The sequence below is a fragment of the Stigmatopora argus genome, chromosome 2 (genome assembly GCF_051989625.1).
Source record: "Stigmatopora argus isolate UIUO_Sarg chromosome 2, RoL_Sarg_1.0, whole genome shotgun sequence".
Lineage (NCBI taxonomy): Eukaryota > Metazoa > Chordata > Actinopteri > Syngnathiformes > Syngnathidae > Stigmatopora > Stigmatopora argus.
The window spans coordinates 13,231,610-13,258,911 of NC_135388.1; the positions used below are offsets into that span (position 1 = coordinate 13,231,610).

General features: G+C 37.6%; 4 protein-coding genes across 11 annotated transcripts in view; 3 read left to right on the forward strand and 1 right to left on the reverse strand.

Moving 5' to 3' along the window:
- The window catches only part of myom2b (myomesin 2b), a 56,204-nt gene extending 55,531 nt beyond the window's left edge, over positions 1–673 (forward strand). For all 5 annotated transcript variants that reach the window (XM_077594997.1, XM_077594996.1, XM_077594998.1 and 2 more), the window contains one exon: positions 152–673. In XM_077594997.1, coding sequence (XP_077451123.1) covers positions 152–364 — 213 coding nt within the window. In that variant the 3' untranslated portion in view covers positions 365–673. The remainder of the gene's footprint in view (positions 1–151) is intronic.
- Positions 668–21,506, forward strand: LOC144093057 (uncharacterized). The gene is made up of 6 exons (XM_077626324.1): positions 668–725; positions 816–1,002; positions 1,079–1,165; positions 7,940–8,082; positions 14,891–15,029; positions 19,632–21,506. The coding sequence occupies exons 1-5, from the start codon at positions 668–670 to the stop codon at positions 14,926–14,928; spliced, it is 513 nt and encodes a 170-aa protein (XP_077482450.1). The 3' UTR covers positions 14,929–15,029; positions 19,632–21,506.
- The window catches only part of LOC144070630 (CUB and sushi domain-containing protein 1-like), a 332,478-nt gene continuing 324,232 nt past the window's right edge, over positions 19,057–27,302 (reverse strand). For 3 of the 4 annotated variants that reach the window (XM_077594992.1, XM_077594994.1, XM_077594995.1), the window contains 6 exons: positions 26,750–26,911; positions 24,769–24,881; positions 23,549–23,636; positions 23,303–23,429; positions 22,217–22,279; positions 19,057–19,948 (listed from right to left, as the gene is read on the reverse strand). In XM_077594992.1, coding sequence (XP_077451118.1) covers positions 19,789–19,948; positions 22,217–22,279; positions 23,303–23,429; positions 23,549–23,636; positions 24,769–24,881; positions 26,750–26,911 — 713 coding nt within the window. In that variant the 3' untranslated portion in view covers positions 19,057–19,788. The remainder of the gene's footprint in view (positions 19,949–22,216; positions 22,280–23,302; positions 23,430–23,548; positions 23,637–24,768; positions 24,882–26,749; positions 26,912–27,302) is intronic. The other variant, XM_077594993.1, reaches the window with a different exon arrangement.
- The window catches only part of LOC144070640 (uncharacterized), a 30,544-nt gene continuing 22,720 nt past the window's right edge, over positions 19,479–27,302 (forward strand). Inside the window, exon 1 of the mRNA XM_077595014.1 lies at positions 19,479–19,732. Within this exon, the coding sequence (XP_077451140.1) occupies positions 19,634–19,732 (99 nt within the window). The 5' untranslated portion in view covers positions 19,479–19,633. The remainder of the gene's footprint in view (positions 19,733–27,302) is intronic.

Genomic DNA, 27,302 nt, shown 5'->3' on the forward strand with positions numbered 1-27,302 from the left:
TGAGATCTAAAGTTGCGAATTTGTCCAATCTGTGTACTAGACTTAAAAGTAAACACATATTTTTGGTTTACATGATACTTTTTAATACACATCTACATATATTATTAATTTATAAAATATTTTATATAAAAAAAAATGTCCTGTTTTTCAGGTCTGTGTGTATCGTCAAGGTGAAAAAATTCCGGAAGCAAAGCCAACTGTGACCGCTAAAACAATTATCCCCCCCAAACTGCCAATTGAAATGCCTCAAACTATGACCCAGCCGGCACATTGCCCCGCCCCCTCCACCCCTAGCCCCACACCCCAAAAAACAGCCCCCGGAAGAGGAGTGAAAAGTCCCACACCCACTCGTAGGAGGTTTTAAAAGATACTGAAACATGTCAGCAAACTGGTGTTGATTTTTTAAAAACATATTCTTGAAATTAAACTGCAAATGCCATTGAGGGCAACAGATGCCAAATTCATTTTAACTAAGAAAGCTGGCAGTCAATGATGGTTAATTTGAATAAAATCTTGTCATCAAACATACTTAGGGATCATTTAGAAAATGAGAATGCTGACGATAAAAAGCTTCTGTGTGAGGTTTTAAATTGAGAGGGAGGGGGATAAATCAAATACAAAAAAATCAGCAAGATTTGAATTGATTGAACTGCAATAAAATCTCACAATGAAAGTGCATCTGTTTGAATTCATCCTCCAAGCAGCAGAGTCATATACAAAAGTTTGTAATACCCACCCAAAATCACACAATCTCCTTATTAGGAATTGGTTTTGTTATGTTTTTTTCTCCCATGTGACCATGATTGCCCACTGAGTTCACCTGTCATCTCCCCGCCCCCTGGTGTATTTCCTGCTTGAATTCTCTTTTGTGACCCAGGTGCTTCTGGTTGCCTCGTCAACCCATGTCTGCCTGTCTAAACCCTGTTTGTTTATCAGTCCTTTTCGGATCGTCTGCATTATTAGGCCCATGTCCCGTGATTCTCATTTCTCCACGCCCTCCAGGTATTATTTTCTTATTTGATTCCAAAGTCTTTGTTATTTTCTGATAATCCTCCATAGTCATTACAGTTTTTGTTAGCACAGTCCATACCCTGTCTTTGATTGCTTCGCTGCGTTTGGGTCCTGCTACGCATTCACGACCTAGCTCCATCGGGACACTCCTGAGGTAAAATCAAATCATTTCATGATGCTTTGTGTGCACTTTATAAACAAAATTCATAATTTCCACCATGGGTCTAAGTCAAATACTAGTGCAATGGAGGGAAGGAAAGAAGGAGGGAGGGTCTAAGACAGGTTTAAGTAGGGGTGTATAGTTGATCTACATTGTCCACAGGGAGGACTGACTGTGTGCATGATCAATGGCTTGACTCGCATTCGCAGTCACTGGATATGTTTTATACATGAAGTATGTCAGGTATTTGATGCACAACTTTGTTCTCAACGTGTCAATGTGGGCTCACTGCCTCTGCTACTCCTATGAAGATGCATTTTCTCACTTGGTCATGACCTGGCTCTGATGTTCACTAAAGGACATAACATGGGCACAGGGAGATATGGATAAGTAAGAACCACTTTCCTATTCAAGCCTGTCATCTGCAGATACAGTTTAGCACACAGTGCGGTACTGAGCTTGAACAACAACTCGCTGGCACCGAATAAATGAGGACTGGAGCAGCACCTAAGTAAAGACATGTGAGAACAAACAGACTTTGGACAGGTTTTAAATCCAAGTGTTTAATATTATTTTTAGGATTTTTTTTTTTTTTTTTTTTTTTTAGAAACTGTCATTTTTACCCCTTTATATGCCAAGTGAGTATTTTCTCACATTTTAAAAAATGATCTGGCACCCAGACTGGCTTTGCCATTGACGGCGGGGGTGGTTGGACAAATTGAATACATGTCTAAACCAAAAAATACCAATAAATAATAAGCTGATAATCTCAATGAGGGGACTTCAGAGAAGATTTAAACGTGATTACAAACTATTTGAGATGTACATTTGTTATTTGATTAGCGCATCGGCCTCACAGTTCTAGGGTTGTGGGTTCACAGGTCACTGTATAGAGTTTTCCATGTACCTAACTATGAGGGAATGGTTGTCTGTCTCCTTATGCCCTGCGATTGATTGGCCATTGAATTCCGGGTGTCCTTTGCCTGCTCCCCATTGTTATTAGCTGGGATAGGCTCCAGCACCCTTGACTCCTGTGATGATAAGCAGTTCGGAAAATGAATGAATAAATTGTGAGAAAAACGGCTTGGCTCAAGTCACGTTGCTGTCAACAACAGGGATCTTACTTGGACAAGAGAGCCCAAATCGACACAAAACCGGTCATAAGATTGAGGCAGCGGCAGAATTGGATGGTCCGTTAAAAGCCTGTTACGCATGCGGTGGAGGACGCATGAGGAAGTATCACTGATGAAAAGACGGTTGATAGGACTTGTGCTTCATTACAGCTGATGAGGAGAACGCAACAGAGGGGAGAGGAATGAGAAAAAAACGATGTGCTTGCCGCATTCTGCTAATAAACGAAGAGGGATGCTTTATGAGAGTGAAACAACTACAGCCAAAGAGACAGTTAACAATGTTTGTTGTCCCTGCTATTGTAGAATATAGAGTAGTACGGCAAGAAAAAAGAAGTTTGCATGTATTTATTGTGCACATTCATTGCCTTAGTGATCGGAAGCATGTTGACATTCCATTGATCATCTGTTGACAGTTCACGTTTCTGTCTTTTGAATTAATCTGCAGATTTTTAATCAATGAAAGGACTTGGAATTCAGGAGTTTCCATGGCGACCAACTTTTAAAATAAAAAACTTGAAAAGGAAAAGACGCCCAGGTACACGTAGAAAGACAACGTGAGGAGAGCACACAGATACACTCGCCAACACACACGCATACGGAGACAGACGGCAGCTATCTAAATGGAATGGCTTGCCAGGACTGATAGCATGAAATTGTGTTTCCAAATATAACACCATGTCATTGGAGTGTGTGTGTGTGTGGTGTGGTGAGCACGAAGGGTGTGTTTTAGGATTTGGGAATGCATGTCATTCAACAGTCTTCCATGTGGAGGTGCTATTGGAACATGTTCAGAATTTGAGGTTTGGTCAAACATACACTACATCGGGCCAGCCCTAATTAAAATAGTGATGTTCAAACAATGACATGACCAACATTATGGGCCAGCACACAGTCAGATTTTTAAATACAGCCACAGAGCCATTGAGTTTTGTGAGACAATTATTCTGATAATGATGATATTCAAGCTAGATGAATTTTAGACATGTACAAGGGGTATGTTAGTGCATGTGATGTATTTTTACTAAATGATTCCGACAATAGGAAACAGGCTCTGCACAAGAACGTGAAGATGAGGATCAAAAGGCAGCGAGAAGGACTGAGAAGAGATTCATTAAAAGCTACCAAGTAGCAGCAGTGTCTAATGGCATGGTGAACTAAATAATGAGCCCTTTAATGTGACCTATAACCTTTAAAACTCATTTGAAAATTAACGTTTTAGTGCAAGTTGAACCTTGGATTTAATATGTTGCAAATCTGAAAACCCCCAATTATATATGGATAGTCCAATGAAACTATGGTTTATTAGCCATAAACAAAAAAAAATGGTATGCTTCAAGCAAATAGAACACCATCAGCAAAAGGACACCATACCCACGGTAAGGCATGGTGGTAGTGGAATCACGTATTGAGGATTTTTTTTTTATCTGCAACTAAGGTCTTCTGTAGAGTGGAAGGAATTCTAAATAGGTCAGTTTTAAGACAAATCCTTTGGCATTGTATAGGGAAATAGTGAGGAAAAATCTAGAACATCTGAAATTCAGGGTTAATGAGAGAACATTTTAATTATAACTATTTGAATTTATGAGTTTAATCTAACCAGAGTCCAGATTAGAAAAGGATCTGAATATTTGCGTAACCACATTATTTTACCTGTTTATTTTTGCTTTCCCTCTTTTCAAGTCAGTTATAAAGCCTTAAGTATTCAAAAGATCTCAAAGAGCTGTATGAACAAACAGTTGACATAAAAATAAATCAAAATGACAAATATGAATATCGAAATAAATAATTAGAGATTAAAAAAAACATTATTGAAGTCCTAGATCCAGTCTTTACAACAGAGGAGGGGGGAAAAAAATTCTACAAAAAAGAAACATTGAGAAGACTGAACAATGGGAGTGATTCCACCTTCATGGTGACCATGTTATAAATCACAGTGATTGTGGAAAAATACATTTATGGCCCACCTCGCTCCTATCTGTTACATTGAAGAGGAGCTACTGTATTGGATAGGTATACATGTACATATTAGGGATGTCCTGATCTTATATTTTTGCAAGCGAGTCATGTCAAAATAGATTGGACATGTTGCTGATAGCGCCATCAATAGCAGCTAAGGAGATTGTTCGTAAAGAAATACATTTTAAAAACCCAATATTGTTTTACCTGAGTTCGATCCGCTTAGCATTTCCAGTCATGTGATCAGATCCCAAGATACCTATACAGACTGCCCCACAAATCGGAAATAAACAACAAAATCAGACAAATGAGATGGACAAAGATACATTACTCATCTTTAACTTTAATCTTCAATTTTTCTCAGTTTTCTCTAATCAAAATAAGAGTAACTAAATCTCGAAATATCTTGATTGCATTATTTCTTTGTTCCTGATTTCATTTTGTTTTATCAAAGGTGAGTCAACTGAGTAGTGGGGTTTTGGCTAAGAATCCTCTATTGGCTGGCTAACACAAAGTACAAGTTGTGACTTTTCTTATTAAGTGGTCAGTTAGTGTAGCCATCCTGCTGGGTTGATTCCAAAAACGTAACAGACACTTTGCTGGCCACTCATCGGACGGCCAGATCGCAATGATTATACATGATCAGATTCGTATTTAACATGGACAACATTTACTAACGTGTATTAATGGGCGACAATGACGATACGAATGCAAAGGAATGCTATCTAACCTTTATTTTTACTTTAAGTCATGTAACATTTAAGACTCCTCTGAAAGCATGACCGCTAAACACAGAGAAATCTAACCCCCTAGTACAATGCAGGCACTAAGCCTTACTGAAGCTGTGTCTGGCTCTAACCTCTATGTCTCTGTATTGCCCCCGGACCCCCCAGACACTCTTTTTGCAGTCACCGCATTCCCTCTTTTTTTCCCCACTCATTCTCCAATCACTGAAATTGTGAGGCGGCTGGTTGGGGCCTTTTTCTGACAGATAAATTTGGTAGAAATACGAATCACACAATGCTGCGTTCTTTCCCAATTATTATTTTTTCACCTCATGGAATAGTCATAATGTGAATGGAAGGAAACAATATCTGTTGGTGGCAAGTTATGTAAATGATATGTTTTAAATTACACCCATTAAATGTGCATTCATTCATTCTGCTTATCCTTAGAAGGGTGGTGGGGATTATGGAGCCTATCTCTTCTTATTATGATTATTTTATTCATTCACATAAAGAAATATTGGAACACGGTTGCACGGCATTCATTAAAATACTATGATAAAAACAAAGCAAAACAAACAGACATAAAAATCCAACAACTTTAGAGGGTTTTATTCATTTTTTTATTTCTGTTTATTTCATTATAAAAAAATATGTTCACTAATAATTACTGAGTAAATACAATACATCATAATCAATAAAAAATGAAAGAATAGAAATAAAAAATAGTCACTCTGTATAGGGGAATAGATTCTATCCAGTTATTGCTGCCAAGATGTCATCTTGAATAGGGCTCAGTGAAGAACATGGTTGCAACCCTCTCAGTATAGAATGGCAGGCATGATTTGACATCAGGGGTCAATAGGTGTTGCTTAACAGAATCTTTGTCTCGTAGAATGTATCATTTATTAATTAGTTTGGGGATTTCATACGAATAGAATTGCCATTATTGATTGAGGAATGGACCAATGACAAAATCACGGAGTGAAAGAGTGTGAACAATCGAAATTGCTTTGTGAAGGTATGTGGAGTTGGAAGACTGTGTGTGTGTGTGTGTGTGTGTGTGTGTGTGTGTGTGTGTGTGCGCGTGCGTGCCACCGTGTGCTCCTGGCAACAAGCGCGTACACTTCCTCTGTCGTTGCCAATCATTGTCAAGATCTACAACCAGCCCAGACAGACTCACACGATAAACCCCCTCCCCTCACCCATAGTGTACTCTTAGGCATCATATCCAGGGGCCACAACTACCCCTTTGGGAGCCCTAAACTGAAAAGTCAGATCGTCGTAACTCCCACCCCGATATTACCTCATCACCTATTTTTTTCTCCTGTGTCCTTTCTTGTCAATTTGTGAATGTCACCACAAAATCATTCAATAGATATAAGTATTTACTCTAAGACTCATACGTTAACTAAGAGGAGGCAGGGTCATGCAGCAAGGGTTTGGGGAGACTGAATATACATACTACTTTATGACTGATTTACTCCCGGAGGAGCAAGTAATATTTGCTTTGAAGTTTTTGTATGCATACATTGCACATCTATGTAAACACTGTAGAAAGTGAATGTTGTATTATGCAATACTAGACAACATGGAAGCTGTGAGGTATGCAATGCCTGAGGGCAGTCACGTCCAGGGCACGGGCCTCGTAGGATTCAAGCAATAGAAGCTAGAGAACATCTGAAGAGATAGTTACATTACAATGGGAAACAAAATCCCCTGATGCCACCTAATATATGCCCTAGCATGTAAGCAGTGTATTTTATTGTAATGTGGACCTTTTCAACGGAATAAAATTCTTTTTTTTTTTACTGTATTTAAATAACATTTCACTATTTCTAGTCACTTTTGTTCTCGTGGAAGAGGTACAAAACAATATAAATGTAGTTAAATTATTGTAAAACATATACATAGGTATTGCATGCTTTGTGTTGGTATGATTTGGCACAAGTAGGTGGAGTTTATACTTAGAACTCCAAAACATGTTTTTTTTGCAGGGGGAATCTCATGTGAATTTTTGATTGACTGTTCAAAGCCCCCCAGCGACCGTGTGGGATAAATTTCATCCACCGGAAGTCTTAAGCGGATACATTTTGTGAGTCAAACATGCAATTATGCGTGGGCATAACACTGATGCTAAATGGAGTAGTATTTGATTGACATTCGTGGTAGGAGAGAATGACCTTGATTTAATTGATTTTGTTTTCACAATTTTGAAGCTTGGCATATTTCATTGTTCGCATCTGGCAGAGTTGTTAACAACATTGTGGTGTTCAAAGGATAGAAATATGTGACCTCTTATGCCTAAAGAGTCTTATCTTGCTTTTACACTATCTACACTTATGCACTTGGTCTTTTACACAATGCCAACCTCACTTTTAGCATCGTATAAAGGACAAAAACAGAGCAGATGTAGAAAATGTGATCTGAAATATATACAAAGTGACCTTTTTGAAGCATTGGATAACCAAGTATCAAAGTGCATAGCTTCTTAAAGTCAGAGCGATTCATACAGTTAATTTACTGTGTTAAAGAGTTAAAATCCCAGTTTACTTGCATTGAAGATTGATTTCTAGTGTTCTTTCATTACTTTCATAAAGTTTGGAGGCAATATTTCTCCCTATGGTCTTGGTTGATATGGACATTTGATAGACGAATGTGGCAAAACTAAACATTGTTTGTCTAGAAACTACCCTGAAACATTATAATTGCTGAAATATAACTTAACAATAACTATAATGATTATTCTACTTAAAAAATGTTTTTGTTTGTTTGGAAAAAATGGTCAATTTTAAAAAGTACAAGTATAAAATATTTGGGTAATTTTGTTATCCAAAAAATCTGGTAGGTGCTGCAAAGTTTTATCTGGCCCTGTTGTTACCCATTTTGTAAAAAGATATGTTGTATGTAATCTACAAGAACTTTTATGAGCAATGATTTCATGTGGTTTTCAGGAAATTACAAGTGAACCTCAGGCTTGAAGATCTCACTGGATTTAAAGATCAAGTAACAAAATCAACCCCAGCTGAGCATTCACTGACGATTACCTGTCAAGGTGGAAACATCTACAGCAACAACTACAAAGTAACAAGCTCAGGTATGATAAATAAATGCCCAAATGAGCACATTCTGCTCAGTAGAGGTAATGAGTAGACCATATCGTTTTGTGTGTCACAATCAAAGCATTATCTGAAATATGCAGTACCGCCTACCAATTTTCAATTTTCTCAAGCAAACCCGTTAGATGATAAGGCCTCTTTCATTTGGCACCTGCTGCTCTCGAGCCCAGGAGTCACAATGGCAAGTGACAAAGGCACATTGGCTGCTGTCCTATGGCAGAGAGAGAAATCAAACAAAAAATGATGACTTCGAAATGTGGTTTCACCTCTTGTCACTACGAGATGGATCTAATAGATCAAAGCAGATATGGTCTCAGTCAACGCGATGATTTATTTTCCTACATGCAGTTGCGGATCAAGTGTTGCTAATGCAAGGTAATTATGTAAAACAGAACATAAAAAAGTAAATGGAATAAAAACAAACCAAACTCACATTAAAATAGATCATTTCGTCCTCGCTAGCTAACGATAAAAAAACAGAAGATCATGAATTAACATAAATAACCAGCAGACTTTATACCAACCTCCAACTACCATAGTCAAAGAAGAAGAAAGCTGTTCTACACCAGTAAAACCAGGCATTGCTTCACTGCCCCACTGTCATTGCTTCGGGCCCCTCTTGGAGGGTGCGCCCCACTGGTACTCGTTTGGTCGCCGAACTTTTGGTCGCCGGACTTTTGGTCGCCTGGAAGGTTATTGATAATTTCCATTTAAAATTGTTGCTCAAATTCCCTAAATACAAACTGTGAAATATTATTTAGTCATACTCAATACCCTATTAATTATTAGGCTAAAGAAAAGCTCCAAATTTCCCGTACTTTTATTGTGTTTTGTTGGAGAACTTAAGACCCTGACTGACGTCCCTTCCTAAGGGGACAACTCATGTACATACAAACTCTTATACACTCACACGTCCGCTCAGTGAAACTGCTCAGGGCAATTATTGGCTTTGATTGATGCGTACACCGTGTTGTTTTACCTTGTATTGTCGCCAAACATTTGGTCGCCGGACTTTTGGTCGCCGGACTTTTGGTCGCCGGACGTTTGGTCGCCCAGACCCACACATCCGGTCACGCGCCCCACTGGACTTACTGTCTTTTATTTATGTTTTCCACCCAGTATTAAACATCTGTAAATTTAAATAGTTGTCACTATCTCATGATCACTCAAGCCAAAGATAGCCACTAAAAGGTTAGAGTTTGGTCCAAAACAAATTCCAAAGGATGTACTGCTAGAGTCTTTGATAAAGAGCAAGCGGACAGAAGAAAGAGAGGTTCAGGGTGACCACGGGAACGGACATCCACATCAAAGTATTTGCACAACTCAGATTTGATCTCAGTAGACAGTTACTCAGCTTCTAAACAAGTGTGTGTAAATGTTTGTGTCAGACACAACAGTCTCCACTCTCTTTGGACATAGTGTAGATATGCATAACACACACGCACACCCCTTTAATGAAAGGAGTAGAAAAACAGTTTTAATCTAACTTTTGTCTGGGGTGTGCTACAATCTGTTGCCATTTGTAATTACCTCTACTAATTTGACTTCTGCATATCCTTCTCTGCATTTCCTTGGAAAGGAGTGTTCCACTAACTTGCTGCAGTGTCAAATAGAAACAATCTATGGCTCAGACAAGCTGTGAAAAAAGAAAAGGACAAAACAAACAGCACATGTGTAGGAGAGTGGAAGATGAGAAACGACTCAGGAGGCTCTGCCCTGAAGGAATCCTTCATTCGCTGTCACATGCGCGCACATATGCAACCAGGGAGCGAGACAGCGAAAAAAAATAAAAATAAATTCAGTCACTCTGCCAAAGGTGCAAGCTGCCAAAATGATAATCATGCCCCAAACCCTACAAAGATGCCAAAATGCACTGCCATTTTCCATTTTAGGCGAGTGGCCAATACAATAAGTACATAATAGCATTTCAGTGTTTCCCCAAGATATGTTTTCTGGTTGTGTCAAAGGTCCCCTGGAAAAAAAATGTAGTCGTGTTACTAAACCCTCTGTTGAAAGAGATGATGAAATTCTGGGACAGTGAGGCACACGCCAATAAACTTCTTCTAGGAAATAAACAACTGATTAAACCTGGAGCCGCAAAGGTTTTAATCTTTGCAGATTGTATCAGGAAACAGATTAATCTTACCTAATAGTGGCTTTCAGGCAAGCTCACTGATGCTTATACTTTTGTTTACAGTTATTTAAAGACTCATCAATTTATGATAGGAATCTGATAAAGTTCACATCAGATAACGATGAAGTATGAGTTTCTTGGATGAAAACCTTTTTTCTTCCTGAGTTTTTCAGTCTTTGAAAAATGATGGCTAGGATGTCAAATGTGTTTTTTTCTCTTCACACTTCCTCAGAGCAACATGGAGAAAATAAATAATATTCAGAGGTCTTTTTGATTGGCAACCTGCAGATTGGAAAATTCAGCGAGAATATGCTATGGACAGATGAGACAAAAGTGGAACTCTTGCTAGGCTACATAAATTCACGAATGGAAAAATGAATCAGATGAAGAAAAAAACACTTTTCTTACCTGGAAACGAATTGAATTAGCCCCTCAAGTCACCATTTTTGGTCAGTCATCCTGGTCTCTGGCTCAAAATTGGCACTGGATCTTTGTTCAACCAATCATGTCAAGTCTCTTGGATGGGGAAGCTAAGTTTTGGGGAATTTGTTATGTAGATGGAATGGGTAAAAACTGCAAAAAGATTGACATGAACCTTTTAATTTCAAACTTGATTGGTGTACATTCCCTGCAGAAACTCAACGAGTTGGAGAAAGGCAAGCAAAAAAAAACCTGAATATATTTTCCGAATCTCATCACTTGAGTGCATTAGAATGGTAATCTTCTAACCCAGGGGTGGGCAAAACAGTCCTCAGGGGCTGCTGCGGGTGCAGTTTTTTGTTCCAATTGATCCAGTACTGACAGTCTAACTAATGAGGTTTCTGTGGAAACAATCAGCACCTGATTGCACTCTCATAGAACGAAACCCCGAAAACACTACAGCCCTTTGTGGAATAATTTGCCCACCCCGTCCTAAGCCAAAGGTTGCGGATCAGCGCTTTACTACTTGGGACTATGTCAATGTCTCTGTGCAAGATACTGATGCCGAATATTTTGTATCACTAGATTAATGAGGGACCCAAAGTTATTTGACCACATTGTAGAGCCATACAGATAAAAACCCATTTACCATTTTGCTACAAACACTCATACTTTCTCTACACCAACATTTTTTTGACAGGCAAACAATTCCTTTAAGTCATCACTAAAATAATGATGCCATTTATCTTTTTCCCCCCAGGGGAAATACTTTCAAATCCTACATCTGAGAAGCAGAAATCATTAGATTTGATGAAGTAGTGTTCTCGCCTTCAAGTTCATGTCAGTTTTAATTTGAAAGAACAGTGAAATGAGCAAAACAGCAGTGAGGCACGTTGTACTTACTGTGACAGATTTTGTTATATTGGCTCAAATCATCTTTTTGTACTTTGTTTTTAACTTAATTCTTTAAAATGTTTTTCTTCAACTTTGTAGAAACTAATGATGTAGATTTGATGTACAGTAATCCCTAAAATACTGCGGACAATGTAGACCAGACATGACCGCGATAATCGAAAAATTGCGAGGTAGGGTCACCCCTATTAGATCTTTTTTTTCTTTTCTTCAGTGGTGAGTCCTAGTAGCTAGAGTGGCTTTCGATTACAAGTTTCAGTGTAGATTTTCACATTTTTATGAACTTAAAAAAATTAAACAAATAATAATGGCGGAAAAAAATCCCAAAGTAGTGAATTCGAGATGAGTGATAATCGAGGGATTACTGTACTACCCAAGTATGTAGGGAGAAAGGGCTTTGTCTGATGTCGTTGAGGCCCAAAACAAAAGCACACATTCTTTTGTCTTTTGACTTAATTGTAGACACAATGGGGACTTTTTGCATTTTTTTTCTTCAAACATCACTGAGATGATTCCTATTTGGTGATGTCACCGTCTCATCTCCTATCAAGCAATTTTTTGAGACTGAGGGGGAAAAATGAGTGTTCTCCATGGTTGATCTGGCATGAAATTAAAGAATTTTACATGCTCTTACATGTTATATCCTTAATATAATCTATTCTGTGTGTCAGGTCCAAGGATACTAAATGATCACCAACAAATCTTACAGTAGCTCATATCACTGTAATTGTAAAAAGCTGCTCTTTGCAAGTTTCATTAATGAACGCTAATATGAAGGGCATAATTTCAAGGAAATTCTATTTGAGGTTTAGTGTTGAAAAATCTTTGTCCATTTAGTTTTATTCCCCATCTCATGCATTTCAGTATATCATTTCTATTTAAGAATCTTTATAATTGCAGCGTGAAGCACTCAGATAGCAGATTATGAGGTGTGTGCTGTAAATATGACTACAGTTTCATCAAACTGTTCAATATTTCCTAGAAAGCTGGAGCTGATTTTTCATGCTGTTCTCAGATGGATGGAATCTGTTTACTTGTTTATTGTCTCTCGTTTCATATTGATGTGATTTGTGGGTCTCAAGATACTTGACCAACCTGGCCGTAAGCATGGCAACCAGCTTCTGGATCGCATCTCTGAATTTATTAATGAAACTTGGGTGGATATCAGGAGGCATTTTCTTATTAACACACGAGAAATAATAAAAAGGACTGATGAAGGCACGGTTGAGCACCTCAATCTCGTTGTACAACTGTGGAATGACAAAGGCATTCATTCATTTCTTGTTTAGCTTTAGAAATTGGAAAGTAAGCTTTAATTTGCATTCTACTAGAGCCATGATCATACAATAGCAAAGTCGTTATTCTTCTGACATGCATCGTATTTCCTTCTACCAATAAGAAAATAATAATGTATCATAGGTTAACATTTATGAATAGCCATTTTCTTCAACATTCATCTTCCGTGCCACAGATTCTTGTAAGGGTTGCGGGGGTTGCTGGAGCCTATCCCAAGTGTCTTTGGGCGAAAGGCAAACTACAACATAGACTATTTCTTCTATTTATGAACCTTTTTTTTTTTTCAAATTAGTCTTGAGACACTGCAAGACAAATTTTAATAATGACTTGTGACATTTTTTAACATGAATTATCAAGAATAAAATCAGTTCAAACTATGTTAAAAGGGTGCAGGGTGAAACTTTAGTGAATGAAAAAAAGGATAATGTATAATGAACTCTGCAAGCCTTGAGGATAAGCAGTTCAGAAAATAAATGAATGGCTCATGAACCAATCAATACATTTATAAATCATAGTGCCAGTACATACCAGTATTAAGGCGGAATCTTATGGCCCTGGCAGAAGCACGCAAAGCATCCTGGGATATAGGTATTCGCAAAGCACAGTAGCATTGCATCCAATGTAGTTTCAATGTAGTCCACAAGTTTCTCCAGAGATTATTTTTTCAACTAAACTTTCCATGTCCAGATTCACAGACTTTGTAAATTTAAAACTTTCTGTAATTGGTCTAGAGAAAAGCGCACAAACTTGTACTGCAGGATGAGTAATAGAGTGAGTTCGGCTAAAAAAATAATAAACATTCACTGTGACATTGCTCCGCACGGAATTGCTATTCAGAAAAGCAGCAAAATCAAGGACTGAATTTGAATCTCATTTCATTGTAGTGATACTACAGTCCAGCAAGTTTGGGTTGTCTGTCATAGTGCTTGCAAACCTTCATTGAAACAAATACACAGTCCACAATTATTGTGGAAAATGTCCCACTGTGTGACGATAACACCTGGAAGAAGTGCAATCATGCAAACTCCACAATGGAAGGCATCTGCTACTTTGAATAAAGAATATCACCGCTGTGATTGTATCACACAAACAGATTTGTTATTTCGAATTCAGTTTCCTCAAACAGCCACAGTTTGCAGGGACATCACAAATAAAGACAGAACATATTCCCAAAAATGATTGTTGTATAAAATCTTTATTCTCAAATAATATCATCAAAATATCTGATAAAGTGAGTCTCTTTGACAACAGGTTATGAGGCTGCATTCACAAACTGTACGCTTGCACACATTAGGAATTATTTCTCTGTTCAGATCTTCAGAGGATACAAACAGAGCAAACACGGGTTTAAATAATTGTGGCAGAATCAGAATTAAACAGGTGCCTACATAATCTTTTAACTTGTGACCATTCACAACCCATTTCAATGGTTTCTTCTTGATTGGGCAAATAACCAGTAAAAACCGTAGTTTACATGGCAGTTACAAATTTGATGCATTTTTAGTTTGATAATGACAAAACTTTTGACGGTTCCCGAAAAGTGATAGTTTGGAGATATGAGTTATTAGCCAGACACCACGAAATTCTATTTATTACCTTAAAAATAATCTTACACAAAAACATTGGAATTGGGGGGGATTGAAACTAGTCGCAGTTGTCAATTCATCCATGGTTTTGATGAGTCACTTTTTATAACACTGTGCTCAAGTCTTAGGTCATTGCTAAATTTACTGCAGTCTTTTAGACATTGATCAGTAGAACCAATTATAGTGTTGATAGAGGGAAAGTCTTTCATGTTCTGGTGTAAGACACGGCATCCCTTACCCGTTAATTGCTCCTCGCTTTGAATCATATGTGGGGAAAACATTGATTAAGTTCAATAAACAAGGTGTTTGCAACCTACACCATTGATCATAAAAAGTACAGCATGTTTTATGATTTGTAGAATTTTCTTCTTAAAACAAGCTCTCCATAAAAAATAGATTTCTGTACAAAAATGTTTCTTCTCTTGCACCTACTTCAAGTTAAGCGGCACGCGACGACGGCGAGGCAACAGAGATGAGGATGGTGATGATAAGGATGGTGTTTGAAAAAATGCTGACTTCCTGAAGGACCTCCAATGTGTTTAAAACATCCTTGTCAATTTGTTGACAATTCTGTGAGGTGAGTTACTTAAAGTTGCCCCCCCCCTCCATTTTTCTCATAACTACACTCCTTGAAATAATAATCAAGTATGGTTGTATCAAATAGAAATTGCTGACTTGTAGAATTGATTCTATTTATCAGTTTTATAAATATTGAGAGGAGATATACATTCTGGATAAAATACAAAATACAAAAACCACAATTTCTGAAAAGAAATTCTGAAGAACAAATCATAACTATGTATATAAAACCAATTCCTTGCCTACAAGAAAATGGAGTTAAAATAGCAATGTAACCTGTAGCCAAAATAAATGAATTGCTCATTTGTATTAAGCAAATGTTGATTTAAAGCAAATACAATGGAAAAAGTGCCACAATGTGAAAGGTTTGTCAAAAACAGATTTCTCAGAACAAAACGATAAAATGAAATGTAACGTTTAAACTTTGTAATATGAAATCAATCAATACAGTAAAATAAGCACTGTAGTGTAAAAGCAATACTTTTCCAGCTGGAATGCTTCCGTAAATACCTGCACTCTATTAGGGTGACAAACCATTTGTTGAATTGAAGGTATCCTTACTGAAATAACTGGAACTTCCTCACTGCGCATTACCTAAAGTAGACTACATTATATCACTTAATTGTTGCCGCTGGGTATAACAAAGCTTATCTTCCAAAGTTTCTATAATAACTCTTGATTGTGGCTGCAGGCTGCAGATCCTATTATGGCACCAGTAACCTTTCCAGATGCGCAAACTTTCACTGTGCATTTAGCTCAAGTTGTGCGGGTGCACAAGCTCCCAAATGTAACCTCGCAAAGCACACTTCTAATCTTTTACATTGGAGTGGACACAGGAGTCTAGATTTCCTGGGTTGTAGAGATCAGCGGCGTGCCATTAGCAGATAAAATTAGACCTTTTATTACGTCTGCGGAAACCTTGCTGCCTCTTAATTTCTGCCTCTATTATGCCCTACGCTCTATGGAAAATCTCAAATAATTTAATGAGATCTGTTCAATGGAGCCACATGCCAGCATGGTAAAACAAAACAAAAAAATAAAACTGACAATTTTACGGCAAGGCAATGTTTAGTTGTTCCTTCTGCTGCTTTGCATTCTCCATTGATCTCAGAAAAAAATACTGTACGGTTAGTGTGAATTCTGGGTGAAGTGTTAATTTTAAGTATCTATGGAATAAATTATAGAATGCAGAAGTAATGAAAAATATTCTAAAATTGACTTAAATTTTTTTTAAGGCTGTGTTTTTCCCTAGAATAATTGATTCTAATTTGTGTCATTTGTGTAAAGGGGATATGAGGGGGATATATTTTTGTATGCGATATCATAAGTGAAAAACTGAGGATTTCTCATTTGAAAAAGCAACAAAACAAAATGTAAACCTAATGTCGACAAAGTCACGCAGATTAAGGGAAAATGCCAAAAGTGAAAAGCCTAATGTGAGAATGCGCAGAGTGAGAATGCGCAAAGTGCGAAACTAGCCTGCAGACAGTGGAGTATATACACACTGACTGCAGTTACATCTAAACGCAGCATTTTTGGGGAGGAAAAAAATACTTTGACAAGCTTGCGAGTCATTTCAGATACGCAGATAATGTTGGATCTTGCAAAATATTGTGTGAGTACAACGTTTCTATTTGAAATGTCAGGAAATAAGATGGCTGCTTGTGTGTTTGCCGCAGTAACTCAGTTTGTTGGAACTTCTCTGCACACGATTTGTTTGGCAAACTATTAGATGGCACAAAAGAAATCTCAAAATGATCATGCATGCTGTCTTCATGTCATTTTCAAGCAACTGAACAATCTAGCTATAGCCAATTTCAACAAGGCATTTGCACAATCGATTGGAGCCACTATTGACGTGCCACAGGACTTTTGTTGGTTAGCAATGATGACGATAGATGGATTGTGAAAAAAAATGAAATGAAGCTTTTGTAGTTTTAAAATATTTTGAAAATATCACAAATGCCTAACACAAAAACCCAAATCGTCTTTCCTCATTGAAAAAAATAAATGACAAATCTTTCACAAAAAAGTCTAAAATGTGCTCATTAAACAAGAAAATAGCACTGTAATATTTTATACCGGATGAAACCTTCGTTTAAGATAATTAAACCATATGTAAGAAATGACACTTTTGGGAAAATGCACGCTTAATTCCCTTGTCAATTGTGCATGCCCATTAATTTTTAACAGCAGCAGCAAAAAAACAAAAACAATCTAAAATTGTCTGATCAATGGGGATTTGTTTAAAATCGTGAAAGGTGAATAGTACACCAAGCACCAGGTAAGATGCGTTAATCCATTTTGACTGCTCCTCAGTCAGGCACACTATTTCTTGTCAGAGGGAATTCTATAGAGCATAGAGGAGCTCGCCTCTTGTAATCACGATCTCACACTTAAATTACCCTGCAAAACTTGACCATGTCGAGTTTACATTTGAAATCAGACCCGACTGATACATTGGGGGTTACAGAATTTGTTTCCTGCAATTTGTTGGGAAAAGTCAACTTTTAAAGGTAAACTGCAGAGTATTGATTTGGGGGATGAAATACACCAATAAACAGCTTGTTCGTTTGGATGAATTGCCCCTTTTTAAGAGATGAAGTCTCATGGGCTGTGTGCTCTTAAATTGTGTGTGTGTGTGGGGGGGGGGGGGGGGGGGGGCTAAAAGATGTGGACTGAGTGACGCATGAGTGTGAGTGGCATAACACTAACAAACACTTCTTTTTAAAGACTTAGTTGTTTCAGAAAACTTTGACTGTGTACGACTTAATGAACTAGAGTTGAATGTGGAGTCTTCACACTGTGTGCTATTTGTACTTTTCCTTGTATTAGCTGGCAGCAGCGTTCAGTACGAGCTTTCAGAACCAAACATGGTCATTAAAACAACATAGTGCCATAAGAACACAGGAGGTCCACAGGTAAATTCATTTCATCTTTCTGGGTGGGCTAGCACGTTGTCACGGCAACAAAACAAACCGGGCTATAGCAGGTGCTCACACCTTCTGTGGGCGACAGGCGTGAAGTATAAATGTGTATATACAAACACTCTGTAACCCTGTTTTTAGCCATCCATCAACCCCCATTGTGTTTTTTTTTCAAGATAGAAGCTTTGAATAAAATTCTTTTAGTTTGAAAGTCTGATTTTCCAAACCCATTGGATATCTCGAAATTATTTTCTTCTCATCAACCAGACAGAAAAAACACGCTAGTGCAAAATTTGTGCGATTTAAGAGTCTGTATAAAGTTTATAGTTGAGGCTCCCGAGCAGCAGTAGATTGGGAAGTCCCATTGGGCCACTGGGTTTTGAACATAGGAGTCTGTTCATCAATATCTTCACTGAAGAAATATGCCAGAAGAGACAATTTGCCTCTGTTTTCATAGTAAGCTCTCCTTGTCTCCGATCGCCAACAGAGAATCCTCTGTCCATTTTTTCTAATTTCACTTAGTCTTCTTGGCGTGTTCATTTGCTTTTGATATTGTGGCTGACTGGTGAAAAATATCACCTGCCTGATATTCTCTTCCACCAGTGACTTGAAGACGTTTCTTGGGTCGATGAACCTGACAGTTCATTGCCTTTGGGTCTCCCCTTGTTCAGTCAGCAAACACGCAATCCTGCCTAGTCCAAGTATGACACTCAGACTATTTGACTGTGTTTGACAGCTCTCTTGAAATGTCCAAATCGTGTATAGTATGTCAATTATTTGAATTTGTGGTTCATCCTTGGACTTTTGTAAAGGTTTACAAGTAGTTGGGCTTTGTGTTCAAATCAAATCTTAATGTATGCACTTCAAGCTCAGGGTCACGGGAGTCGTGGGAATCAACATATCTGGGGGCAAAAGGCAGACAATACCCTGGACTGAACACCTGCCACTGGTACAGGATCAGCAATGTGAATAACTACTGCAATGTTTTAGTTTAATTGCTACCAAGGCAACAATGTAAATGCTCGAAGGTAGGGGCAAGGCCCTAACTTCTGTAATTTTGCTCCTAAAATCATTTATGCATTTATTTCTTTTGCACAGGAAAGCCAGTCCTTCATACCAAATCAAAATGTACGTACTCTGTACTTGAAAATAGTTTAAAAGAGAACCCAGTGGAATTTCTGATAATATTTTCTGGTTTAAGATGGAAATGTCACAGTGGTCTGTAATTCAAAGCTCTCTAAACGACTTTCAGGTCCAGGTTTAGTTCTGTCAAGCCCATCTTGATGCACAGTTTTTCTTATACTAATTGTGCTGACACGTATGATGCATCTAATTGGGACTCGATGCCGCCAAATGTGGAAGGATTGGTTCCCATATAGGTCCAACCTCACATCAAACAAATGGCCTGGCCTACAGCAGTGGAGCCAGTAAGCCTTTTACCACTGTGCATAGATGTGCATATATTTGGCACAGGCCAGTGGGATTAAATTGGGAAAAGCATCTATCTGTTTGGAGGAAAGGTATCAGAAGGCCATTGGTGAAACTCATAACTCTAAGTTGGAAGTCAAGATGTTTCGAACTTTTTCAGTTAGCTGTTGTTTCTCCTTTTTTAAAACCATTGTCCCTGACTATTAAGTAACTATTTAATGACATCTGTCTAATTTTGCCAACAGGGATGGCTATGGGTCCTTATGTATCGTGGGAGCAGAGGCACATCACTGCGCAGAGTATGTTGAACAGCATTCCACGGCACAGACTGCTCCACATTACAATCGTGAGTTTGCTTGTTCTTCCCGTTAGTTAAACCACATCGCAGAAAGCCTTGATGGACTATACCACAGTGCATACTGTATTGAGCGTTGTGTCGAAGCGAACGGCTTTTGCTTCAGTGGGCTTCATATTGGTGTCGTACATTGGATTTTCAAACGATGCTTGTCCATTGGTGCTTTCATGGCCCATGTAGCCATTGAACTGGACCTTAGGACGGGTTCTGAAAATAAGATTTCAAAAAAAAGTGTTTATGGCAGATACATGGAAAACAATGCACCATGGAATACATCAATGCAGTGAAGTAACTAAACTCAAAACTCCCAAAAGGTCAAATTTGGAATTTGATCAATATTTCGAGAAACTACTTGGACTTAAGTTGTGAAATTCCGTGAAAAATTGCATTTTTACTTTGGCTGTCTGTGGTAGTTAAACCACAACTTATATAAAGTGGCATGAAGACTTGGTGTATAAGACAGGTGAGGCTAAAAAGTGGAATGTAAGTCTCTCATAGGATGTTTATTCCCATTTTTTTCCCTAAATAGGTTGTGTTCAACCTCAAAGATACAGCTGTATGTATGAACTCTATATCTGTTTGAACCTATGACATTCTGATATGAATTTACCAAGCGCATCAAAGGGAACGGGAGGATCCAATTATAAAATTCAAGGATTTCAGTTTCTGTTTTGGGGATCATTTAAGTCTAGATGGTATAACATTCTGTTCTTATCTGTGATTGGTTATGTTAGCTACTGTTTGTATTTCGGGTGTCAAGGTTCTGTCCTGTAGAAGAGACTGATTTATATGACAATGGAGAGAATTGCACCAGAATGCCTTGACCCCCTATGAGATATAACTATGACTTGACAGATTGAAGAGCCCCTGTGGTGGAGGCACCAAATCTGTTGCATAATTTAGCTTACTTTCTGCTTCACTGTTGGTAGAGACTTTTTATCCTTGTATGCTTAGCGTTGTGCTGATGCTACTTGCCAACAAGCTTTGTTTTCCAAATGGACATTTTCCCAGGCTTGTGCCATGTTATGTTGCGTTTGGCAGATTTTAGTTGAGCCGGTTCAACTTATTTCAGTGACTATTGCGTGATTTACTTTGTTGAATAGAAGGCCGGCAACAATTTTGCCTGTTTGTATAGGGTTTTGTAGCTGAAACACTGACTCTAATCCCATTAAGTCTATCTGTGCATGTGCTTGCGTGCACGTAGGTAAAACCCAACCCCAGGGAGGCACAATGCCTACCTTATGGCCCAAACCTATTACTATACAAAAGTGCACACACATACCTACACACACACACAACAAAGACTCCCCTGCATGGCAGTAGTTCAACTCACTGCATTAACTTCTGTTTGTGGCTCAGTGTGCAATACTTTAATTTTATAGCTGGGATGAAAAACTGCACATGTAATTGCTTTGACAGTATTATAGGGTCTGCAGAGGCACACGGGCCAAAGCAGGACAAACTGCAGGAGACACTCTCTCACTCTAGACTTTCATTAAAAATACTTGCTGTAAATTACATTGATAAAACACTACAGTGTAATGCAAATATATTGTTTCTGTTAGCTTGGCCTTATGGGAGATTGGTTTAGCATCCAAACAGGCATGAATGGGCAATTTGACACTTCTGGTAGATGAGTCACCAGGCAAGGTGCGTGGCATGTAATCTCACAAACACATCGTACCAAGCTTCAAGCTTGCGACGATAAACCAAAGACATACAAAGCAGTACTTGAATATTTATACAAATTTAGTATAACCAGAAAGGGGGGGGGGGGGGTAGTTTTTTTTTTTAAAGCAATTAAAACAAAAACAAATGACAACTTTTAACCATAATTAGACACAAAAGTATAAGACAAAATTTAATCAGATTTGATCAAATAATCAGCATTAAATGGAAAACAGAAATTTCAAAATAAACATGAACCCATGTTCTGTATTCTGTATTCACATACTGTACAACTAGTAAAAATAATTAGAATAAGTAACTACATAAACAAGTTGACATTTTGGCTTGCAGATGTAAAAGAAAAAAAAAACATGAAAAGCAATAAAAGCAGATGATTGCTGGAATTAAGAAAGTTAAGAAAGTCCTAATTTGTTCATGAGGGGATCATGCTGGCAGAATGATGACAATGAAATCAAAGACGAAATACCATTGGAGTTTCTTGGGCTTTAAATTGTTGCTGTTTCGACACAGTAGGGCTGCACTGCTTTTGACACTTCAAAATTATGAGTCAAGTTATCCCAATTTAGTGCAAACAGACTTTTTGGTTGCTATATTCATTTTTTTTTCTTTTTTTTTACCTTAAATTATTAGAAAATATCTATTGTCTCTGCATTGTGCAGCCTTACTTCAAAGCATGACATTACTACAAACTGCAAACAAACAATGATTAGGTTGGCAGAGGATGTGGCGGCGGGCGGAGATCTGGTTGCCATTGAAAACAAGATCACTAACAGGCATCAGTCTTACCTGCCGCCAGGCCCCCAGCTGTCTTTTGGTCTTTCATTGTCATCTGTGTCAGCAGACAATGTCCTGCATACAACCATCATCTTTAAGGAATACGTACATCTAGGAACACCGCACACTGTAAGTGCTAAAGCAGTTTTTCCTATGCACTGATCATACACTGTTTATTTTTTATTTTTATGAACGCTTAGGTCTACTATGCCACATTATTGTGGGTCATTATGGTGGCACTTGAACAAAAAAATCATGAGAAAATTGTTATAAAGGTGAAACTGGAAAGTCTGGATACATATACTGTTTATCAGTATAGTATTATGAAATAGATTTCCTCTCTGTCACCTTCAGTCAGTCACGCATCATCAAAGTAATGCAGTACATATTTGTTTATTTTCTTAAAGAAGTTCATGCTTTTTGTCATTTCTCAAGTAAAAATTCACCCTTCAAAAGCATTTTGGGGTTTATTTTTTTATGTGGATGGCCCGGTGGGGCGAGTGGTTAGCGCGTCAGCCTGACAGCTCTGGGGTCCTGGGTTCAAATCCAGGTCAGTCCACCTTTGTGGAGTTTGCATGTTCTATCCGGGCTTGCGTGGGTTTCCTCCGGGTACTCCGGTTTCCTCCCACATTTCAAAAACATACATGGTAGGCTGATTGCTCCAAGGTATGAGCCTCAGAGTGAATGGTTGTCCATCTCCTTGTGCCTTGCAATCGGCTAGCCACCGATTCAGGGTGTCCCCCGCCTCTGGCCCAGAGTCAGCTGGGATAGGCTCCAGCACCCCCCGTGACCCTAATGAGGATGAAGCGGTTCAGAAAATTAGATGAGATGAGATTTTTTAATGTATACATGCTCAAAAATTTAAGAATGGGATTATCTGTAAACTACTTTGGATATGACCCTTTTACAAATCATTACTGTCAGTAAACATCGATATAATATCACAGCATGTATTAATTTCATATGTACTCAAGTATTATGTCCCATAAACATTACATTTAATTTGTGCATTTTTAATGTATTTTTTATTTATTTATTTATTTTCCCCAGAATTCTAATATGGTTGTCGGTTTTCTGGCATTTAATAGTGTTGCCTACCTGTGCTTGTAGAGGTAGAAAGCGAATCCCGATAGGATGAGGGCAAAGAAAGGAACCAATATGGCAGCAGCCACTGCACTGCTGTTTGTATAAGGGTTGGATGGGTCTGTTGCCATGGTTACAGGACCTGACATCAAATACAATCCATCTACAGTGTTCATTTGTTCTCCGCGTTATTAACGACTCCTATTAGAATTTCCATGCAAAAAAAAGGTTGGATTACTTGGCATAGTATGTCTGACCTACCTTGCCTTGTCAGGTGGAATTTGCCAAAGTCTTTGCTGTGAATATGCCCTTGGTAAACAAATGTTTTCTGGTCAGATTCAGCAGTCACCTAAAATAGGAACATCGGGTATTGTTGGCATTACGGTTTGATCATTTACAATAATACATAAATCCACGAAAATAGACATACAATCCCACTCATCAAGAAACTGACAGTGGCAGCACCACATACGTTATAGATGGTGGATGTTTTACAATACAGGTTTCATTGTAGACGCATCATAAAAAGCATTATATTGTAATGCAAAGCTATAAATCCACACTGCTGTCTGAGATTGATGACTTGAAGTAAAAGTACACCATAAAGAGTATTTGTTTCTTTCCAGTTAATGTATGTTTAAGGTGCAGTGCGGTGCAGGCGCTTGCAATAAAGTTTTATTGGTATCATGATTATTTTTTTTAAAACCCCCATTGCATTACTCAATAATATCACACTATAGCACATTTTACAGAATTGAACCAGAAAAATAAAAAATAAAAATCATCACGATCCAGCAACCTTAGTAAAGTTTTCTTTGGACAGAAAAATAGTTGATCTAAAAAAATAGGAAAAAAAAGAAAACTTATTCATGGTCAAAAATCAGCTCACAAAATGAGCTAATGCATTTTAATATGTAATTTTGGATACTGCACAACCTAAAAAAAATAACTAACACTTTCATGAGATATTCTTGTGGAATTATTTGTTCTTGTTTTCACAAAGCTGACAACAAAAGATTTTTATTAAACCATTGAAATCATTTGAAAAGATAATTAGAGATCCTTGCCAACCACTGAACAGTTACTATTTTGCATAATATGACAGACGGAACAAATGTCTGGAATTTTAATGCACATTCTGCGAGACCTGGCAAAGGAGAAATCGTTATAGTCAGACAATAATATGGGTAGATGGAGCCTAGTGCTGATATATGAACAACACTGTCAAGATTCAGCTTATTGTATAGGACACCAATATGCCACCAAAGTGCACTTTGCATTATTTGATGAAAAATAGCACAGCAACCAATTTTTGCACAAATCTCAAGATATTTAGACTATCTATCTAGAATTGTACTTGTGAATAGAGGTACCTTGTTAGACTACAAGTAGTACATTAAGATGGCATTATAATAGCTAGCTGGAATAGTAATAAAGACACTTGATACTTTGGTTAGATGTATAAAAAAGGGGGTTCTTACATATCCATCCATTGCCCAGTTGTCATTCTTAAACTTGCTATAGTAATGCTCAGTGGGTCCTTTGATTTGATAGACCTTAAGTAGAAGCTGGTTTTCCTCTGCCTTGTAAGTACCTTTGGAGGAAAGACAAAGAGGAGCTATTAAAAAAATGTGAACATTCATTTGACCGCTCTTTTAACACAATTGAATTGATATGTTCAGGCTCTTAGTATAGTTTGGTGCAATCTAACATACAATACTGTTTGATAAGATTTAATATCTTTGGATATATAGTTTACTGCGCGCAGGCCAGGAATACTTTTTAGGTACTTGCATGTAGAGTTGCACAGTTGTGCAATGACACACTTTTAATCCGAACGCCAGGTTCATGACTCTTAGGGAGGTTGTCAATCAGAAAGGCTTGGTGGTGGGGCAAACACAGGTTGATTGACAAATTGAGCAAATGAGACTTTTTAGACATTTTAAATACTTGTATTCTGTCCAATCACCTGACAAAGTGTCTGGGATTGTATAGTGAGCAAAAAGACAGCTAAACTATTTTGCATACTATACATTGTTTAACAGGCATAAAAAGGCTTCATATGATCTTAGGTGAGCTGGGTATAGATTAAACTATCAAGGTATGGAAAAAAACCATTAGACCAACTTGTATTCTTGAACTTTTTGTTTGCAGTGTAACAAAACCTGATTTGGACTGTGAAAGTGCCAGAATTAGCATGTAATGGTCGGTAGCCTGGTCTGAATATAATAAATTGCTTTTAGCTCCTGAAAATTACATTTCCTTCTTTGACGCTTACTCTTTAAAAACCTGCACAAGATTAGTTGCAGTTTGGTTTTGTGTTTAAATCATAAGAGAGAAATATATATATATATATATATATATATATATATATATATATATATATATATATATATATATATATATATATATATATATATCTGAAATGATATGAAAATGAAATAAAATCATCATAATACAAAACACCCTCACATTGCATTGACATGGTCAGAGGTATATAAATTGTCTAGTGGTAAAGGATCAAAAGCTATAATGTTAAATTGCGGTTCAGTGCTTGCTTGTATTAGCATGATGAGGCTGGTACTGTAATGTGTCAAATTTTATTATATTTTCAAGTCTCGTTATAGGCGGATAAAATTGTCAGTTCAATTGTCAGCACAGGTTTAATCAAGATCACACTTAGTTTTTGCAAAAATCTACATTTAATAAAATTGCATTTGACGTGTTGAAATAAAAATATCACACTCCGGAAACAAGTGTGCGCAGGTTTGAGATCCAAATTATTCTTTTGTGATCAGTGGCAGCAATTTGAACGTTTTGTGGAAAAGGGCAGAGAAATAAAATTGAAGTGAACTAAATTGAGTTGAGGAGATAATACAAAAATAATGTTTTTTAAAGGTCAAGTACATCATTACTCAAGTAACACACTTCCAAGCAGCATAATTTGAATGGACATTATGGTAGAAATTTTGTGGATTCCTGGAGAGACTGTTACAAGTTATGTATGTTCTATCAATGACCCTTCATAAAATATCATACTATAACATTTATCATATCCAGTATTAGGTTAACAAGTGGCTTTAACAGTCTTTCAGAAGCCTTTTTGTATCTGTTATGCCTACTGGGACGGCTCCTATCATGCATTAGATCAATTCAGCATCGTCTTACCACAAGCCAAGTGTGAATAATGAGTGTGAATCAAAGTAGCACCTCTTAAGCTTGTACGTCTTAAAAAACACCTCTTCTTGTTCTCTGTGGCCCATTTAATACGTAATTGTATACTAAAGACAAAATGTCATTTTCTTGTCATTTCACTGCGATGAAATGTAGGAGTTACACATGACCAATTATGTTAACGTTTTTTTTTTAAGTGCCTATGTGTCATAAATGTAGCATGCGTCATAAATGTACAAAATTGAAGAGCCTTAGCCAAAGCAAAATAAGATATTTTTTTTCATTTACCTGATAGTCTGATGGAGACGCCATTGGTTTCCAGTAAAGTTATGTTAACCCTTCCACTGCTAGGATTGAATCCAGTCACTGTAAATGTGGTGCCCTGTCTCTTGCCCAGATACTCATAGAAACCTCCCCATTCTGAGTTAGGGGAAAACACGTCCACTGGAACTGGGAGAAAGAAACAAAGCGTTATGTTGGTTTTCTATCTGTGTCTATCTATTTGACCTTTTTGTAGATACATTTTTATCCTCATTAGGAATATTATAGGACTATTTACCACCAAAAACTTTTTGGCACTGAAACATTGTACAAGTGCAAAAAAGTATCATATTTTATCTGGTTATAAAAAAAATACACCTTGTTCTCTCTCTTTCTCTTACTGATATTCCCTATACATACGCTCCCCTACTTACGAACATTCAACTTACGAACAACAGTACATACGAACATGTCTGCAAATTGCGTTTAAGTCCAAAAATGTTCGCAAGTCCAATTTTGTATTTCGCGCCTTTTTCGGAGTAGTACTTCTTTCCGCCGCTAATACCGACGCCTGGCGCTG

Excerpts from the sequence above, each read along its gene's own strand:
- LOC144093057 (XM_077626324.1), top strand. The coding sequence starts at position 668 with ATGAAAGTGCATCTGTTTGAATTCATCCTCCAAGCAGCAGAGTCATAT. Across the intron at positions 726-815 it reads AGAGTCATATACAAAAGTTT|TTCACCTGTCATCTCCCCGC; the intron begins GTAATACCCACC and ends TTGCCCACTGAG. Across the intron at positions 1,166-7,939 it reads TCCATCGGGACACTCCTGAG|GAAATTACAAGTGAACCTCA; the intron begins GTAAAATCAAAT and ends TGTGGTTTTCAG.